This window comes from Miniopterus schreibersii (genome assembly GCF_964146895.1).
Source record: "Miniopterus schreibersii genome assembly, chromosome: 7".
In the NCBI taxonomy this organism is placed as follows: domain Eukaryota; kingdom Metazoa; phylum Chordata; class Mammalia; order Chiroptera; family Miniopteridae; genus Miniopterus; species Miniopterus schreibersii.
The window spans coordinates 77,787,383-77,806,190 of NC_138108.1; the positions used below are offsets into that span (position 1 = coordinate 77,787,383).

General features: G+C 36.7%; 1 protein-coding gene across 5 annotated transcripts in view; it reads right to left on the minus strand.

Annotated features, from left to right (window-relative positions):
- CLASP1 (cytoplasmic linker associated protein 1) overlaps positions 1-18,808 on the minus strand; it is a 267,208-nt gene that overhangs the window by 80,385 nt on the left and 168,015 nt on the right. For all 5 annotated transcript variants that reach the window (XM_081143238.1, XM_081143235.1, XM_081143239.1 and 2 more), the window contains 2 exons: positions 8,392-8,499; positions 4,266-4,433 (listed from right to left, as the gene is read on the minus strand). In XM_081143238.1, the coding sequence (XP_080999364.1) occupies positions 4,266-4,433; positions 8,392-8,499 (276 nt within the window). The remainder of the gene's footprint in view (positions 1-4,265; positions 4,434-8,391; positions 8,500-18,808) is intronic.

An 18,808-nucleotide genomic window follows, 5' to 3' on the forward strand; every position in this document is an offset into this window, starting at 1 on the left:
CGGTGCTGTGAGGTAAGGTACATGTGGAAAGTACCTTGGAGTTCTCTGATGAATGGCATACATGAAAAATTGTCTAATGCACTGCCTACTCCAAAACAAATAGTCAAAAGGAGAAAAACAGTCCTGGTAGTTTTTAACATATGTCATGCTTAGTTCAGCATTTTCTTATAGTTCTTGCCCAATTACTTCTGAAATTTTAGCCAGCTCTCACCCCCTTCCTTAAATTAACAAACATGCTATAGCAATGGGAAATCTCTGCTCTCTCCCTGCTTTGTGAAGACAATATAGAGTGAAAAGGGCTAGGTAGATATGATCTGAAATAATGATATGCATAGTTTTTTCTTGGATATTTTTTAAAATTTATCTTTATTGTTGAAAGTATAACAGATGCCCCCCGTAACATTGATCCCCTCCACCTCACATGGGCCACCCCCAATTATGCATAATTCTTAATGAGGTTTAGCCTCCTAGTACTTCACCCAGAGAAAGTTCATTCACTCGTTCATGCTGGCTAGCTCCTTTAACATACGGCTAGTAGTGACAGAGAGAGAAAGAATTCTGTTCACAATTTTGTAAAAATCTTCCCAGATAGTTGCCCCAAACCTCATTAGAGCAGAGCTCATAGTTCAAATGTTGGATAATTTTAAACACTTATAATACCACTTCCAGAGACCAATCTACAACGAAGATTTAAAATAAGTATATAACTAAATCATTTTTACGAGGACTAATTAATTAGGTGGCCATAACCAAAAAACAATATACCAAACCAACCTGCCTCTGTACAGAGTGCCGACGTGAGCACATGGCAGACAAGCGTAACCGGGGCGGGGGTGAGGGTGGGGGGAAATGATGAAAGCATACTTGCTATTTGAACTTTCTAAAAGCAGCATTCTTAGGCAGCTCTGGAGTGCTGGGAAGCCTTAAGAAACCAACCATCTGATTGGCTTTCAGTTCTTGAGAGACACTTTATTCCACCTTTATAGTGTTTTAAGGGTAATCCTGACTTTTGCCTTTTAAGGAAGAATTCTACCAGAACTGCAAGCGAAGTAATGAAAAGTGCTGGAAGTTAAGTCATGAACAATCTCCCTCTCTTCTAGGTAGGTGGCATGGTCATGTTTAGTCTTGCACACAGTAGTCTAATTTAATTGCTGAAAGTAATTATTAATTTTTAATTCTTTCAAACTACACCAGAGAATCGAAAAAAATTTTAAACATATACCTAAAGAATGTGAGCTGCAAAAAGTCAAATCTTTCTTTAGCCTTTTTAATAGGTGAGCAGAAGAAAAAAACCAAAGACAAACTTCAAAAATATAATTGCTATAAATGTTAGCTATTTATGTGGCTTTATTATTTATCAAAAATAGAATAAAACACAAAAACGAAACAATTTACAAACAGTATATTCTTCTATTTGGTTGAATAGTTTATGAAGAAATAAATTGCCAAGAAAAAAATAGAGTAGCAGGATTTTATTTTGTTTCTTTGCTATTCTACAGGAATTACATCCTGATTTGCTTAAGTAAATGCTAATGAAATAGAGCTTTGGCATCATTTTTATCACAGATGAGAAAGAAAACTTTTCTTAAGAAACATTATTTCAAACAAAAAATGTATTGCTGAACCAAACATAATTTGTAGATAACAAAAATTAATTCTCAGTGCAAATTCTAAGCCTCGTTTAGCTATAATTAAAACTATTAATTAGTCTGGGAATTATATAAAATATTCTTAAAAGATGATCCCTCCTGTTTTGAATATTTATATTCAAAGTTGCTATGCAATGAACAAAATATTTAGATACACAGGCACATACCCAGTATATACTACATGATCACAAAAATATACAATCTATTACTGAAAAATGCTAATATATCTGACACCCTATAAAACAGAATCTCTCAGATTACCACAGGCAGAAATGGAAGGGTACATTTTACTTATATATGTATCTTTATATCTGTGTGTAGGTGCATATTCTCACATCGTGCATAAATTTAAATAAAATATCTTTTAAAATCAGAATTATATGTATGACCTCAAAGCTTGACATATAACTAAATAATCCCTATAATGAGCATCAAGGAAATAACTTCCTTCAAAATAATGTTTTAAATAAGAACTCTTCAGAAGGAAGTGGCTCCTATTTAGTTCTTACTGATGGATGATGTTGCATAGCATCTCTTTTAAAAGCTTATTAAATGTGGTCATTTCAACTATCCACAACACAAGCTTCATGGTTAAGACCATGTAATATCAGGTCCTAGAATTATGTTAGATGACTAAAGTTGATTTGTTTTCCAATTTTTCCAATTTCAAGAAGGTAAAAATGGCATTTTTAATAAATATAAAAAGTAAAATCTCCTTCACCCTCAATTTAAAAGTATGAAACGAATCTCTCCCCCACAAAGAATTTATATGCATAACCCAAGGACACAGACAATGGTGTGGTGAGGGACTGGGGAGGGGGGTGGAAGGGCTCAATGGGGAGAAAAGGGGACATCTGTAATAATTTGAACAATAATAAATAAATAAATAAATAAATAAATAAATAAATAAATAAATAAATAAATGTATGAACCTAATCTGGATTGCCAAGACATCCTATCAACTTGAACAATTAACTATGGAAAAAGAACAGCTTAACCCTCACACCCAGATGTGAAGTGAAGTGCAAACACACATATGTTAGAATATCACATCTGAAATGTAGATATTCCAGCCATGATTATTTTCTTTGGTTGTATCCACATTACTTATTATTACTAGATCCAAATAACTTGTCAGCTCAGAAAGCATGTTATGTAATGTCAACATAAAGTTGGCGTTATGTAGAATTAACAAAACCACTGCTTAGTTACACTTCTCATTTGCTTTGGAAACGTCAGTCAAACCAAATCCTATGCCTTCTACTTCCTACGTATCTGCCCCGCCTTCTCATAGCTCAGGCAGCCTTCAAGGATGTTCATGAGCTGGATCCTAACAGGCCCTCTGCCCTCATCTCCCCCGACGAAGTTCCTTTACTGTATCAAATGCATCACTTGTGGTACCCAGGATGCACTACGCTCCCTCTTGTCTGCTTCTGCACATGCTCCTCTCTGCCCGACAGCACCTTTCTCATCTCCCCACCCTGCCTAATCCCACTTTATATTCATCACAACAGTATCTATAGTCTGTGGAACCTCTCCTACTAGGAAATAAGGGAGAATTGGGGCAGACAAGGACCCAAAAATACCCCTTTTCTAGGACAATTCTTGCTTTCAAGTAATACAACCAGACATCTTGGTGCAGTGGTACCAAGTCCTGTGGGATTCCAAGAACATCCATCTCACTGGGATCCAGTACTCTGTACATTTTCACCTCTAAGACCACAAGCTATCTGCAGTCAGAGCTCAATCTATTTCATTTACTTCTAATCCTAAAGTCTAACAAAGTACGTAGCATGTCACAGTAAACATTCTAGTACAAGTTGTTGAGGAGACGAATAAATGAGAAACAAAAGCCGGTAAGACTAAAGAATATAGCACTCTGATTTCATAGTAATAGGTTTTTACCCTCAGAAAGCAGGTAAAAATATGAGTCTGAACATAGATTTTTCATATTACAAAAGACTTCTATCTTTTATATTAAAAGGTAGTATACAATTAGATTTTAAGAGGTAAAAGGTCTTTAAGCTGCTGAGAGTAATTCAACACACTATCACAACGAAACTTGATACAACACAAAAATGTTACTTACTTAGTTTTCATCTATTCCTTGTTTTTATGTTTGAACAATACTATGTGAAAAATTAAGTATACCTATTCTTTGTTTCACCAATCAGGTTACAGAAAATTAGAATCAAAGTAAATGTGGACCCTACAAATTGCTTTTGAAAATTTTATAGGTTAATGGCTACTTAGTGCTAATCAGCGAAAGAAAAATGAAAGATTACATTTCTTCTTACTGTACAGTAATAAATCCTGCCCATTCCCCCAATTCTAACATTTTGCAAAATGACTCTAAAATGCAAAAGCCCACAATGATACAATTCTTCCTCATCAATATGAAATGGTAAGACCCACGCAGTTTTCAATTTTAACTGAAACCTGAGTATGCCATAATCTATAAAAAGCACAAATCAAAATGTCTTTTTAACACAGGCAAAATGGCATCCTCAATTCAAAAAGAGATCTCTATTTCCTACATTAGAAAAAGTCATTAGATTACAATCAAAATTCTGACCCAGCTGGAAAGGGTGCTCCAAGGTCTTAGAGAGTCCTTACCTAATCCCATTCGGTTTGGGCTTGTTTCTCGGCTACACCCCTGACTCCTGGGAATCTTGCTTCGTTTTTCTGAAGAGGGTGTCACAGGCGGGCCTCTCGACGAACCCCCAGCAAGGCCACTATAACCACTTCCCAACAATTTCCCTGGAGAACTTGACCGGCTGCCAGCTAAAAATGAAGCAAAACAATACTGAATATTGGATGTAATCAGGGAATAAATTATAGTAATTTCAGAAGCCAGTTTGTACATTAATTTGGATCAAATATAAAAACAGCTTTGTAGTTGGTGTCAGTACTAATTTTTTTAAACTTTAGGAGCATAAAAGAACATCAAATTATCATAAAAGAATATATATAGAAGCATTACTGGTACAGTGCTACAAAAATAACTGCAAAATGTCTGATTCAAAAGAGTAGGCTGAGTACAAACAGCCTCCCTGCTCCACAGAAAATTTCTAGAAATAACCACCACAAGGGTGTTTGTTTATTGTTTTGTTCTTTTTTGCCTGTGAGAGTTGATATGTCAAAAATTTTAAGTATAACTGCTGGAAAAGTAGAAATATAAATATAACAGAAACTTCTTAAACATTACTGGTAGAAAATGGATCCAAGAGAACTCCATTAAGCTAACAACTGGAAGAAAGGGGAGAAAAGAGAAGAAATAACTAGAAACATGGTAAATAAAAATCACAAAATAAGATGGTAGGAATAAGCTCAAACATATAAGTAATCACAAGAAATATGGCTACATTAAATTCACCTATTAAAAAACAAAGCTTTTCGGACTGGCTTTAAAAAAATAAAATAAAATTCAACTGTATGCTGTTTATAAGAGACAAACAAACAACATACCTAAAACAACCAAACAGAATAAAACACAGCATTAAAAAAGAACAAAGGGGATTGCATACTGATAAAAGAATTGTCCATGAGGATATAATAATCATGAACCTTTATGCTCCAAATAACATAGCTTTGAAATATAAAACATAAAAGTAAAAATACAGGAAGAAATTGAAAAAGTCATTATTATTAATATACCACTCAGAAAGACCAGTAACTACTGAAAAACTATTCTACCTTGCAGAAATTGACAAAAAATCAACCAGTCAAAATTATATAGATATGTATAAACACACCTCCCACATACACACGTGTTAACTCAGACAGAACATACATTCTCGTCACCTTTCCACAGGTACTACAAAAACCAACTGGAAATCTCAATAATCTACAAAAGTAGCAATCATGTACACAACATTCCCTGAGATGTATGCAATAAATTAGAAATTAAAAACAAATGATACGGTTAGTAATTTTTATTACTGCTAAGTAGCTGGGTACCTAAATAACCATTTTTTATGGGACAAAATTAGAGAAAACAGCAAAATTTTAAGGTCCATACCAACACACCCAAATGGCAGTCATTTACTTAGGTTATCTGCTTAAATACAGATGGCAATAAAATTCTAAAACACAAAGTGCACATTATTTACCCGCACAAGGATGAGCCAAAGGTAGAAACCTTTGAAATAACACTTACTTGGAAACTAAACACACACACACACACACACACACACACACACACACACACACACACACACCATTCAAAGAATCACTAAGGTGCATACTGACAAAAATTCGTACTTTATATGATTTAACTATAATTAAAGTGCAATTCACTGTAAAAACCACTAGTGCACATTCCCATGGAGAATCCACCTCATGACCTATTAGTTTTGCCCATAAAATTCGAGCACACAAATAAACCATTAAGCTATCTAAAAGGAGAGAAGAAATCCATTTCAAAATTTAGAATTTGAACACATAGGAAAAATGCAAAAAGATTAATTAAGCTAATACAGAAATTAATATTGTGCAAGAACATGGGGTGAGAGAGAATGAAAAGCAAAAACAAGAAGAGAAATGGCTTACCACCAGCAGGATTAGCAGATCTGGATCCTTGAGTATGAGAGCAGACCAAAGAACAGGCAAAAGGTGGATTAAAAGACAATAACACAATACAGAAGGTCAGCATGCAAACACAACATGTCTTTGTTCACAAACACATTAGCAAAATAGCTATTTTTCTAGTCCCTGTTCCTCCTAGTCTACTTTTGTACTCATGTGTATTTTATATATGTCAGACTACTTAGCATTTATTTTCCCTCCGTCCATGAAACACTTACAAACCCACAATGTGCCAGGCACGGTGCATGGCACAGGGGATGCAGAGAAGAGTAAGAAAAGTGCCTCCTCTCTGGGAGTACATCTGCTCTCCAGAGCTCCTAGAAACCTGAAGGAGTGACTGTATGTGACTAATCTGAGCGTCACTACCACCTTAAACAGGGCTCAACACATGGGAAGTGCTCAATCAACACCAGTGAATTAAAAGGAGCTATTAACCAGTTTCACCTGAGTGCCTTATGCCAAATCCTCAAATATTTAAATTTTCAAATACTTAAAATATCACAATTCTTAAGAGCCCTAAATCTATCTAATATTAATAAAATCTACTTACTATTAAACCAGGATGCTGAATGCTAGCATATCTGATACATTTGTAAAAATTATGTACATATGCTACTTTCTTCCTAGTAAAATAATTTTTTAAAAACATTCATTTCTATGTATAAGTTTAAGACCCAGACTTGATCATTTGTTGATGTTGTCTGCTTTAGTGGGTGAAGTAAAAAAGAAGAGTTTTTAGGGTGGAGCCCTAAGGCAGGGAGGGTGCGGTGTTTGTGTAAGACTAAATTCAAGCTCTACCATCACCCTCAACCCCACTCCAGAAGGAACTTTCATCTTCACCATCTCCTAAGCAGAGGCCCCAGCTAGGGGCAGGAACCCCTGCAGAGGCCAACACCAATATATGTCAGACATAAACAAAAAAATGTAAAATTCCGTTCAACACACACTCTCTAAGAAAGGAACTAACAGCTAAAGAGTTAGATGTTTTTTATTCAACTCCATTTCAACACAACATATTGAAGTTGAAAGAAAAGGGACCATGACCAGAGTATTAAACCTATTTGTGACTCCAGGCAACACTAGGGTTCAACACAATAACCAGAGCCAGGATGCTGTTCCCAAGGATGAAGAAGCTTCTGGTTCTACTGTACAACCTGTGTTGTGCAGTACAGTGCAGAGCAGAGTAGGAAAACAGGCTTCTGTGTGAGACAAGCCTGGGTTCTGTAATCTCACCCAAGGTAGCAATACAAGTAACCTTGCACTTTCTTTCCAGGAAGGATATAAGCTTATTTAACGTAAGGACTATAGTTATCAAAGGGATTTGGAAAAGTACCTAAATCCAGAAGGAGCTGAGAAAGGCATTCTAAATACTAAGAGAGAACCTACGGTCTGGCCACAGACTAAGTGCTCTCTATATTAGGAGACAGGCACATCAGCTGAAAGGTGCTGTGTGGAAAGAGCAGGGTAGCTCCTGGGGTACACACTCACTTTGCCCAGGAGAACTCTGACACCCAGCTCCACTCTACATGCACAGAGAGGGAGCAGGGGACTCAGTGTCACAGGCAGCTGGGAAGTGAGACACCAGGGTTGGATCCTAGTAATACATTCATTCCTTCTGTGGCTGCTTTCATGTGTTAGGCTAACAAACCAAGTGACTCAACAGATACAGAGAAGCAATAATGGAGGCGGGCAGCTGTGCAAAGCAAGAGCCCACACTGGCCAGAAGAGCGGAGCAGGCTGCGATGTTAGAACAGAGGGTTAGAGGGGAGAGCTTTCAATGGATTTACTTATGAGCACTGGAAAGAGGACCTGGCATTAACAGTCATCTCTCCAAGTACTGCTCTTAGATTACGTCAGAAGGACTGATTATCAATAGAAAAATGGGTCACAGTCCAGGTATGTTTCAACTGAAGAGCATCGAGCAGAGGAAGAGAAAGTACATTTTAATGTTTAATGAGGAATGATAAAAAACTTAAATCACCTGAACAGGAGACAAAAGAACACTTGAATACTGCCATTTTGTAAGCCTACCCAAGAATCATCAAGATTACTCACAGTATCTCAGAGCCACAGAAATGTGTTTTTCCCTGAAGTCAATGAGAACAGGCTGTTGAATAAAACCTAGGTAACAAAGAGCATAAAATACACTTCTTACGCTGGGACTGTGAAACCACTTTAGCGCGACTGCGGCCTCGATTATCAGAAGGTATAGAGGCGACATTGGTGGTGCTCCCAGAGTTTTGCCGTCTCGTACGAATCCGACCTGGAGAATACAGCAAAAACAGTGTTTTCATAGGTTCAGTAAGTGCGACCTCCCCGAGAAAACCACCCACACTGTGAGTAAGGGACTGACTGGGCCAGCTACAGGGGGAGCAGGTCTTCCCCGCATGTGGTCTTGACATGTTTCCCTATGAGAACACACAAGCATATCTGCACACACAAATTCAAAAACTACGTTAAGGATCCTGGCTGGGTAGCTCAGCTGGTTAGAGTCTCGTCCTGATACGCCAAGGTTGTGGGTTCGATCCCTGGTCAGGGCACATATGATAAACAATCAATGATGCATAAATAAGTGGAACAACAAATCAATGTTTCTCTCTCCCTATCAAAACTCAATTTAAAAAAATATGTTAGGAACTCCTGAGAGTGAGTCAGGAACCTATCACGTGCTTATGCTTCAATTACTTTAGCATATTCTATTTTCAGATGAGGAGGTGTTATCTATTTGAGGATTTTTTTCTAAGATTTTTTTCAGATTAAATTCTCTTTTTTATTAGCTATAAGTCTGTCAAATTTCCAGAATCAGAAAGTATTGGCTGTTGTCTTAAGAAAACTACTATAGGAATAATGAGTCAATGCAAAACTACTCAGCAATCAACGAAAGCTATCATACCCTGGAGAGTAACGGTGTTTTGATATGCAGCATTAAACTTCTATTTTAAAGCATGTACGCCAATAAATTTCTAGGTTGCAAAAGATTAAGATAAAAAATAAATAAATATTAGCACCTGAAACTAATACAAAATAATATTGAATATAAACTGTAACTGAAAAATAATTTTTTTAGCCTGGCCAGCCACGGCTCAGCGGTTGAGCATTGGGCGTAGGATTCAGGAGATTGAGGTTCGATTCCCGGTCAGGGCACATGCCCGGGGTTGCGGGCTTGATCCCGGGTGGGGGGCATGCAGGAGGCAGCCAATCAATGACTCTCATCATTGATGTTTCTATCTCTCCCTCCCCCTTTCCTTTCCTCTCTCTGAAATCAATAAAGATATATTAAAATAATAATAAAATAAAATACTTTTAAAAAAAGGAAAGAAAAATATATATATATATTTTTTAAAAAGAATAAATACTAGGAGTGCAAGAGAAATGATGACCTAAAAATAATGTAATAATGTAGGCATTTCATCTGTTAACTCCAATTATTAAACCATGAAACCATAAAATTAAAAATGAATTCAGAAATGCAAAATCACTGATCATCAGACTAGTATGAGTAGGGATTAAACTTTAAAATTAAGGCATTTAGTGGTTTCCAAGGGGTATAAAGTGCCTCCCTCTCCTGACGTAATTCAATAAGAACAGCAATCTGATAGAGAAAATACAAACCAATTAAAATCCCCATTGGCTTCTTATATTGTTCAAAATAACTTCTACTTCATCATCTGAGAAAACTTACAGAAAAGAAACACAGAAAAACAAATCTTAAGGTTTGAGAAAGGTTCAAGAAAGGGAGGTAAGGAGCAATAAAAGAAAGCACTGCATCAAAAAAATTAAATCTAGAATGAATGACTTCATAGCAGGTTTAAGGAAAGACATACAGGACACAAATTCTAGAATCTACACTAACATTAAGAGCTATACCGTATCTTATACTAAGAGTGTACATGTGTTAAGTCAGAATCCTCACAACATATAAGTAATTATTCCCAGTTTACAGATGAGGAGACAGAGAAATGGGGATTAATTAATTTGTCCAAGATTGGTCTGGGTACCTGTGCCTGCCTGGCTGGACTACGAATGAGGACTTTTCACTTTCCTATGGAAATCACCAAGCTAAATGAAAATGAAGGCAGTCACCAAAGCAACATGAACAAGAAAAATGACTGAATTTAATTTATTTTAATTATAAAATATTTAAGTCACAAAAGGAATTTTTAAATGAACATCCATACCCATCCAACTTAAAAAATAAAAATCATCTTTGCTTATGTCCCTGTATCCTCTACATTTGGTAACATGATCCTAAGCCCAGTATTCACTACTCTCTTGCATTTCTTTCTATTTTCAATAGTATTTATAGTTGCATAACCGAGAAATAGGTGGCATTATTTTTTATGTTTTAAATGTTTTTTAATTATATCATAGGGTATATATTTTCCCAAAACTTACTGTTTTGCTCAACATTTTTTTTTGTGAGGTCACTTATGGAACTGATTTTTCTGTAGAAGGTAAAGAAGAGATCCGTTTTATTTTTTCCATATGACGAATCAATGTCCAAATCAATTTACTTAACCCCTTTCTTACTGATCTACAAAGCCATCTCCAACATCTACCAATACTTATAGTATATATGGATGGGTCTGTTTCTCGGCTATCTAGTCTGTCCCAATAGTCCATGTGTCTATACCTGTGCAACATCACCATGTTGTGATGAGCTTTAAAAAAAGTCTTGGTAATTGGTAGGGCAAATAAACCCACTTTTCCCTAAGGCCCTTTGCTCTCCTCCACATGCATGTGAAGATACAATAAGAAGACCTAGCCCTGGCCGGGTGGCTCAGCTGGTTGGAGCGTCATCCAAACACACCAAAAGGTTGCAGGTTCAACCCCTGGTGGTCAAGGCAAGTACAGGGGGCAACTGATTGCGGTTTGTCCCTCACATCAATGTTTTCTCTCTCCTCCTTCCTCTCTCTCTAAAATCAATAAAAACATACCCCCGGGTGAGGAAAAAAAATACCTATTAAAATCCTGACTGGCATTATGTGGAATTTTGGGTGAATTTTGGGTGAATTTGGGGGGAAATGGCAGCTTTATGACAATTATCTTTCCACTCACTAATGTTTTCTTAATTTCACTCTCTTCAGTGTCTTTCGATAAAGTTTTCTTTTTTTTCCTCAAAAGTCTTACTCAATTTTTATAGACTTATTCAAAGGTGCCTTATATTTATTATGCACAGTAAATCTATTAAATTATACTTTTTAACATACTGACAAATAAGATTATAATATTTATATTTGGTCTTAAATAGAAACCTTGCTAAACTTTTATAATTCTACTAATTTACATGTAGATTATTTGGGGTAATCTAAGTAGAATATCATCTACACATAAGACTTTAGGTTTTCCCTTCAGACTGCCCTTTCATTTCTCTGCTTTTACCCTGTGGTCTTGGACATGTGGTAAAGCATAGGAATAGACTTTGTTGCCTTGAGCCGTATTTTAAAAAATAATAATTCTGGAATTTCACAAAAAGTTTGATATTTCAACAGGTTAAAAAACTCACTTCTATTTCTAACTGCTAAGAATTTCTCTCAAAAATGTTTGTTGAACTTTTTAATGCCTTGTCTGCATCTTCTACGAATAAGAGGATCCTGCTCCTCAGTGCGTTAAGCTGCATCAGTAATTTTTTTAAAGTATAAAACCTGGGCTAAACATGCACGGTCAAGAAGTACGCCTCACATAAAACTGCACTATACTACTCCTTATCTGACTCTAGCACCAAGGGGATGCCAGCCGTACAAACCAGGGAGAGAAGTGCTCCCTCATTCCATTCTCTGAGTTTACTTAAGACCAGAACATCCCATGCTTCTTACAACTAGTATATGTAGCCATTTGAGCATGATAGGGACTTGGGGGCTATCTTTTCTATTTTAACTAATAAATTACTTTTTGGCAGTGGGGATGGAGTTTTAAGTACTGATTCAAATCATTTAACGAGTAGTCTTATAATTAGTCATGTTTTTTGTTTCTTCTTGAAGAAAAAGTTTTGGTTTTTCTAAAAATTTGTAAAATTTGTTTTAAAATTGTTAACATAAAGTTGTTATAGTTTTCTCCTATTACCCTTTAAAGCTCTACTGACCCACACTAGGTGTATTTTATCATTAATAGTTTATTTGTACTTTTTCTCTATTTCAATGGACCTTTCCAAAAGTTGGACTATTTCATTAATATTTTCAAAGAATTTTATAAAATTTATATTTCTTAATCCTCTCTAGTAAATGCTCATTAGCTTTTATCTTTATTATTTCATTCCTACTCATTTTGGGGGTTATTCTGTTCATTTTCTATCACACTGGAAACATTCCCAATTTAGTTTCTCTTTTAGTACAAACTTAAGGCTATGACTTCCCCTCTAAGCACTGTTTTTGCTTCATTCCACAAGGACTGATACGTAGTCCAGTATAATATGCTGCTTTTTAAAAAATATATTACTGGATCTCATTTGCTAATGTTTTGCTTTGGAAAAATAAGTTGGATCCATACTTCACACTTCACACAGAAAAACAGCAAATGAACCTAAGATTAAAATGTGAAATATGAAATCATGGAAGTTCAAAACGTAGAATTCCTTTTTAACTTCTAGTATAAAAGTCCATTCTAACTGTGACTTAAAATTAAGTCATTGAAAGAAAAAAGGTTCCTAGGAACCAATAAGCAGTCAACCAACCAGTGGTGTGCAGGTAAATGTTAAACAATTGGCTGGGGAGGCGGAGTGGGATGGGTGGATTCTGGTTCTACTGATTTCTGGTGTTTTGCAATTTCCCTGGTATAAATATTCCCACTATGGCCAATTTCAGGCTACTGATGTGACTTCAACCAACTCCCAAAATTCGTGAAAATTTACAATTGGCTTTCATGATGATTCAAGCCAGCTGGCTCCAACACACCATTGCCACAACTCAATGAGGGCAGTGAAGAGAAGAAATACAAATGGCTCTTAAGTGTACGACACAGTATTCAGCCTCACTCATAAATTAAAATGACATTTAGAATGCCATTATCTATCAGACTGGCAAAAATCTAAGAATTTGCTAACATCTGGCACACAGAAAAACTGGCACTCTCATTCACTACTGGAGGGAGTGAAAATTAGCAACAGCCTCTTACAGAGGGCTATTTGGCAATTATCATAATTACAAATTCATGTATTTTTTAATCCAACAATTCCACTTTGGGTAATTTATCCTACCAATATACTTGCACCCAGGGAAAATAATGTACAGTGGAATCTCGGTTTTCAAACTTAATTCCTTCCGGAAGGCTGTCTGAGAGGCAATCTGTTTGAAAATCAAATCATTTTTCCCATTAGAAATAATGTAAATTGAATGAATCCATTTCGGGCCCCAATATGATTCCATTTTAACCTTCCTTATATACAGTACATGTCTAATGTACTGTTTAATCCATAAACAAACACTTCTTTTCTTAAATTTATCAAACCACCCCCTACTGGCCTTAAATGAATCACTTTCAGCACTCCTCCCAGGGGTTTCTTCAGGGTCAGCATGGGCCATCTCTGCTTGTTCAAATATCACTGGCCCCAAAGTGCTGTCGCGTGCTAACTGCTTTTCCTTTACCCAGATCAACAACAGTTTTTCTACCTCTTCAACTGCCTGTGATCATTGTTTCTTTCACAACCTCAGCAACATTAGCACTTTTGGTGGCCTCTTTATGATTTGAAATTGTGCTAAAAGTGGATTTGGCCAGCAACAAAAGCATTCTCTCCTCTGTTGCCTCAGAGACACTTTTTGTCATGCTGAGGTGTCAGCATGAAAGGGTTGTCAGGTCAAAAATCAAAGTTTGGTTTGACAATCGAGACATTTTTTTCTGTGAACTTGGTCGAGAACCAAACTGTTCGAGACATTCGAGAAACAAAGTGCGACTGTACATAAAAGGTTATCAACAGCACACTGTTTCTAACAGCAAAACTCTGAAGACAGCCCAAGCCTTGCAGTGCGGACCGCAGGCTGGGGTGGGCCCGCACCCTGGGGCGCAGAAGAGGCCCAGACTCAGGCGAACCCCGATCCAACAGGAAGGGCCTCAAGGCGGACAGCAAAAATCGTCAAGGTGCAGAACGCTGAGCGGAAATACGCTGCCTTTTATGTTTTAAAAAAGAAAATACAGCCCGGCCGGGCGTGGCTCAGCGGCTGAGCATCGACCTAGGATCCAGGCGATCGGGGTTCGATTCCCGGTCAGGGCACATGCTCAGGTCTTGGGCTTGATCAATGACTCTCTCATCATTGATGTTTCTCTCTCTCTCTCCCTCTCCTTTCCTCTCTCTGAAATCAATAAAGATATGTTTTAAAAAAAGAAAATACAATTTTTACATTGCTTCTCTACACAAAGAAACTGTATAAAACGAAACTAAAGTGGTAAGATGCTGAGGCAGAGGGAAAGAGGTGGCATGACCAGGCAAATGAAAGACAATGATGGGAGGAAAATTTTACCTGTAAACCTCTTTATATTTTCTAAGTTTTGAACTATATAAATATATTACCTATTCAGAAGTTTTTATTTTTATATATCACCAACTATAAAAGTGAATTTACAAATACCTCTTAATATTTTGAGGGTATTTTTATTAGATCCTTAAAATTTTAGTACCATTTCATCTTCATGATTTATTCACTTTTTATTATATAAAAATCCTCTATCTAGCAAGACTTTCTGCCTTTGGGGATCTGTTATTAATAACATCTTTCTTTTGTTTTTTCCTCTCACCCTCTGTGTTTTACTCTATCTGTAGCCTTATTCCTTAGATTTGTCTCTTTAAATATCGCATAGGTAGGTCTATCTTAAAAACCAAGTCTAATAATCTACTTTAACTGCAAAGTTTAGCTCATTTGAACTTATTTTTACCATCTTCTATGCACCCTTTTATTTGTCTTGATTTTCCACTTTCTTTTTACCAACCTTTGTTTCTGTCTTTTGTTTTAATCTTTTTTAAAGATAAGCTTTACTATCTTTAAGGTAACAGTAAACAGATTAAAATATTATTAAAAACATAACTTCTATTAAATCATACTTTTGGGGAGATGGAATAGTTTTAAGAGCCCCTTGTTTTTAAGTTAAACTTATTTTGAGATAATTGTAGACTCTGATGTGATTGTAAGATATAATACACAGAGGTCCCGTGTGCACTGTACCCAGTTTCTCTCAATGCGAACATCTTACAAAACTATTGTACAAGATCAGAAACAGGACATGGACACCGATATGCTCCATCAGTCTTATTCAGATTTCCCCAGTTTTATTTGTATTTAAACCCTCGCTTTCCTTTGCCGGTAGTCTTTTTCCCTCTGGCTGCTTCTAATATCTTTTTTAAACTTTTGTGTTCTGCATTTTACTATGATGTGTTTAACTGTGGATTTCTTTTTGTCCAGCTTATGATTTACTGGTTTTTTGAATCTGTGGTTTAGTGTCTTTCATCAGCTCTAGAGAATTCCCAACCATTTACCTCTTCAAATATTATCTTTTCTTAAATTCCAATTATATATGCTTCATATCTCCACCATATTTTCCAACTCTGTCCTGCTCTACAATACTCTAAACATTTTTTCCTAATTATCTTAAAATACCGAGCTCTCTCTTGAGCTATATGATTCTGCCGGATTTTTTTATTTCATGGGTCGGGGGTGGGAAGGCTGTGGAGAAGGTGGCACCCCTAACTCCAGCATTGCTCAAGGGCAACCTGGATTTTTCTTTGAACTTCATGGAAATCTTTTAAGATCTAGATTGCAGCTGACTTGTTCCAAAGAAGATCTATGTTTGCTTCTGCTAGTGTCCTATGGGCATGAGCAACGATAGCTACTTTAAAATGATTTATCTATTTGGGTTTTTCAGACCATAAAGGCAGTGTAAAATTTTAACCAAAAATCTGCATGAAGACCCAACATATGGTTGTAAATTCTCAGGGGAGCTAACTTACCCTTCTACCCTAGTTTCAAGGTTAAGAATAGCAATATTCCGCCCAGCTAGTGTGGCTTGGTGGTTGAGCATCAACCCATGAACCAGGAGGTCACCAGTTCGATACCCAGTCAGGGTACATGCCCAGGTTGCAGGCTCGATCCCCAGTAGGGTGAGTGCAGGAAGCAGCCAATCCATATTTCTCTCTCATCAATGTTTCCATCACTCTATCCCTCTCCCTTCCTCTCTCTAAAATCAATAAAAGCATATTTAAATAAATAAATGACCTCTGAAACGTTAAAAAAAAGAATGGCAAATTCCCTCATGTCCTCTCCAGTTTAGCAGAGCTAACTTCTTGTTTATCAGTGATGACGTAGGTATCAGGTGGATTTGGGTTACTTCCTGTCCTCCACGTCCTGATCACTCATCACAGCAAATACCCAAGGCCTCCAAAATCCTCGGGGGGGGGGGGGGGGGGGAATCCAGGTTTGGCCCTTACCTACTGAGATCCTGCTCTAGAGATGTGTGACTTAAGGCCTTTATTTTGATCAGTGATGTGTTCTCAACTGGGAAGATCAATCACACTACTAAATTCTGAGGACTGCTAAAAATGCAAGTTACCTATTTCTTTTAAACATTTAAATACAGCTATTTTGTATTATATGAAAGAGCCTTAAAAGTATTAAAGGGTTATGCTTTTCTTTTTCTCAGCTGCCTCTAACTCATTATAGATCTGATTTTGGACTGTGAATTCCTAGTTGGCATACAGGGTGGGGCAAAAGTAGTTTACAGTTGTTCCTATGAAAAATAGCAATTAATACAAGAATAAACTCTGTGTTTCTCGTATTCACAACTTAAACCTACTTTTGACCTACCCTTTTAAATCTGTGGAGACCTCAAGGAACCAGATTTGAGAGTGGCTTCCTCTGTAAAAATTAAATGCTTGTTCTTCTCAGGTACCCTTGGGGGCTACAAACGCAGACCACTTTATTCATGAACTTGGGGTTCCCCAGACACCACAGAGAAGGAAAACTGAAACTACAACTTGCATGAGAAGAGAGCTTAGTTACAAATCAGGGAAAGTCATTTTCTTCCTCTGCCTAGGACAAAGTCAAGAGAGCAATCATGTCAATTTGAGGATTAAGAGTTTTTTCCTCAGTCTACTTTTTCATGAACATATAGCGCCTGGACAAAGCTGGCTTAGTCCCAACTCTACTCTCACCTGGGGTGATTTCAAGGGCTAATTTCCTGTCTGCCTTAGAGACTCGAATCAGTAACTAAGCCCTTAGGGCACCCTTAAAATTCTTTTGGGGGCAGAGTTTAAAGGGACTCTACTGTGTTGTACTCAGTTATTTATTTCTTTTACAGGAATTGATTTTTCATTCTATTAAGTTGGCAATATTACTTTAAGTGCCTGTATATGTTTTAGAGATTATATAAAATACCCTGTGGTCTTTAGGAAAAACAAAGTCTACTCAATAAATGCAACACAGAGCCCAACGGGTGTGGCTCAGGGGTTGAGCATCGACCTATGATCCAGGAAAGTTCGATTCCTGGTCAGGGCACATGCGCGGGCTGAGGGCTCGATCTCCAGCAGGAGGTGTGCAGGAGGCAGCCGATCAATGACTCTCATTGATGTTTCTCTCTCCCCCTCTCCTTTCCACTCTCTGAAATCAATTTTTAAAAATATCAAATAAATAAATAAAACAAATGCAACAAATAGTAAAAAGAGATTTCAGTTCCGCATTGACTTAATGACATATTCACATTCACTCATATTGTGTTGTGACAAATCCAGACGTAGAAAGAAAAAAGAGTCACAATAAGAGAAATAGAAATAAGAGATATTACACAGCTGTACAACAAAAAATATTCTGCAGGAAGGGACAAGCACATTGAGACAAACACACCTACCCAGAGGAAAACAAAGAATTGTAACAGGAGTGCAGTCTCTGACTTTCATGGAATAAAGAAAGAACTTCCATATCTTATGACTTTTTAATAGTGCTGCTGAAGAATTTTTTTCAATCACACTGCCATTCTTCTATAAAAGCCCTCAAAACAGGAAATTAAACCTGAGCACCTGGGTTTAATCTGCAGGCATGGTTTTCCCATATTCCATTTAGCCTAAGACAATTTTAAAAATCCCCAGATAGCCTCATACCACTAGGTGTGTTTTTTTGTCCCTCATGTTTCAAAATTTGAGCCAATTCTCAATTCAGAGGTTATAAAAATGAAAAGGTCTCCTAAGGAAAATCTCAACTCTCATCATACTGGGACATTTTGGCATACATATCTAATTTTACAACTCATTGCTTGGGGGTACAATTAAACCAACCTCTACTCACACGTAGCATTTTTGACAGAATCAAAATTTGGAAAATTGATCAGCTGTAAATTTTGCTACCTAAAAATACTCTTCCTAAAAGAATAACTTTCCTTACATGTTTTAAAGATAAACACTCTTAACACTTTTATTCCTACATACAGACATATATATTTTTTCATTGTGTAAAAAAAGCCAATAGTTAAGCACCAGCTACACTTAATAACATATGACTGTCTATTCTCTGAAACTATCAGTAAGGTATTAGTACCCACGCAAGTCATTCAAACATGGTAACTCTTCGCTTAAAATTATTTATTTCGGGGAAAATATTAAT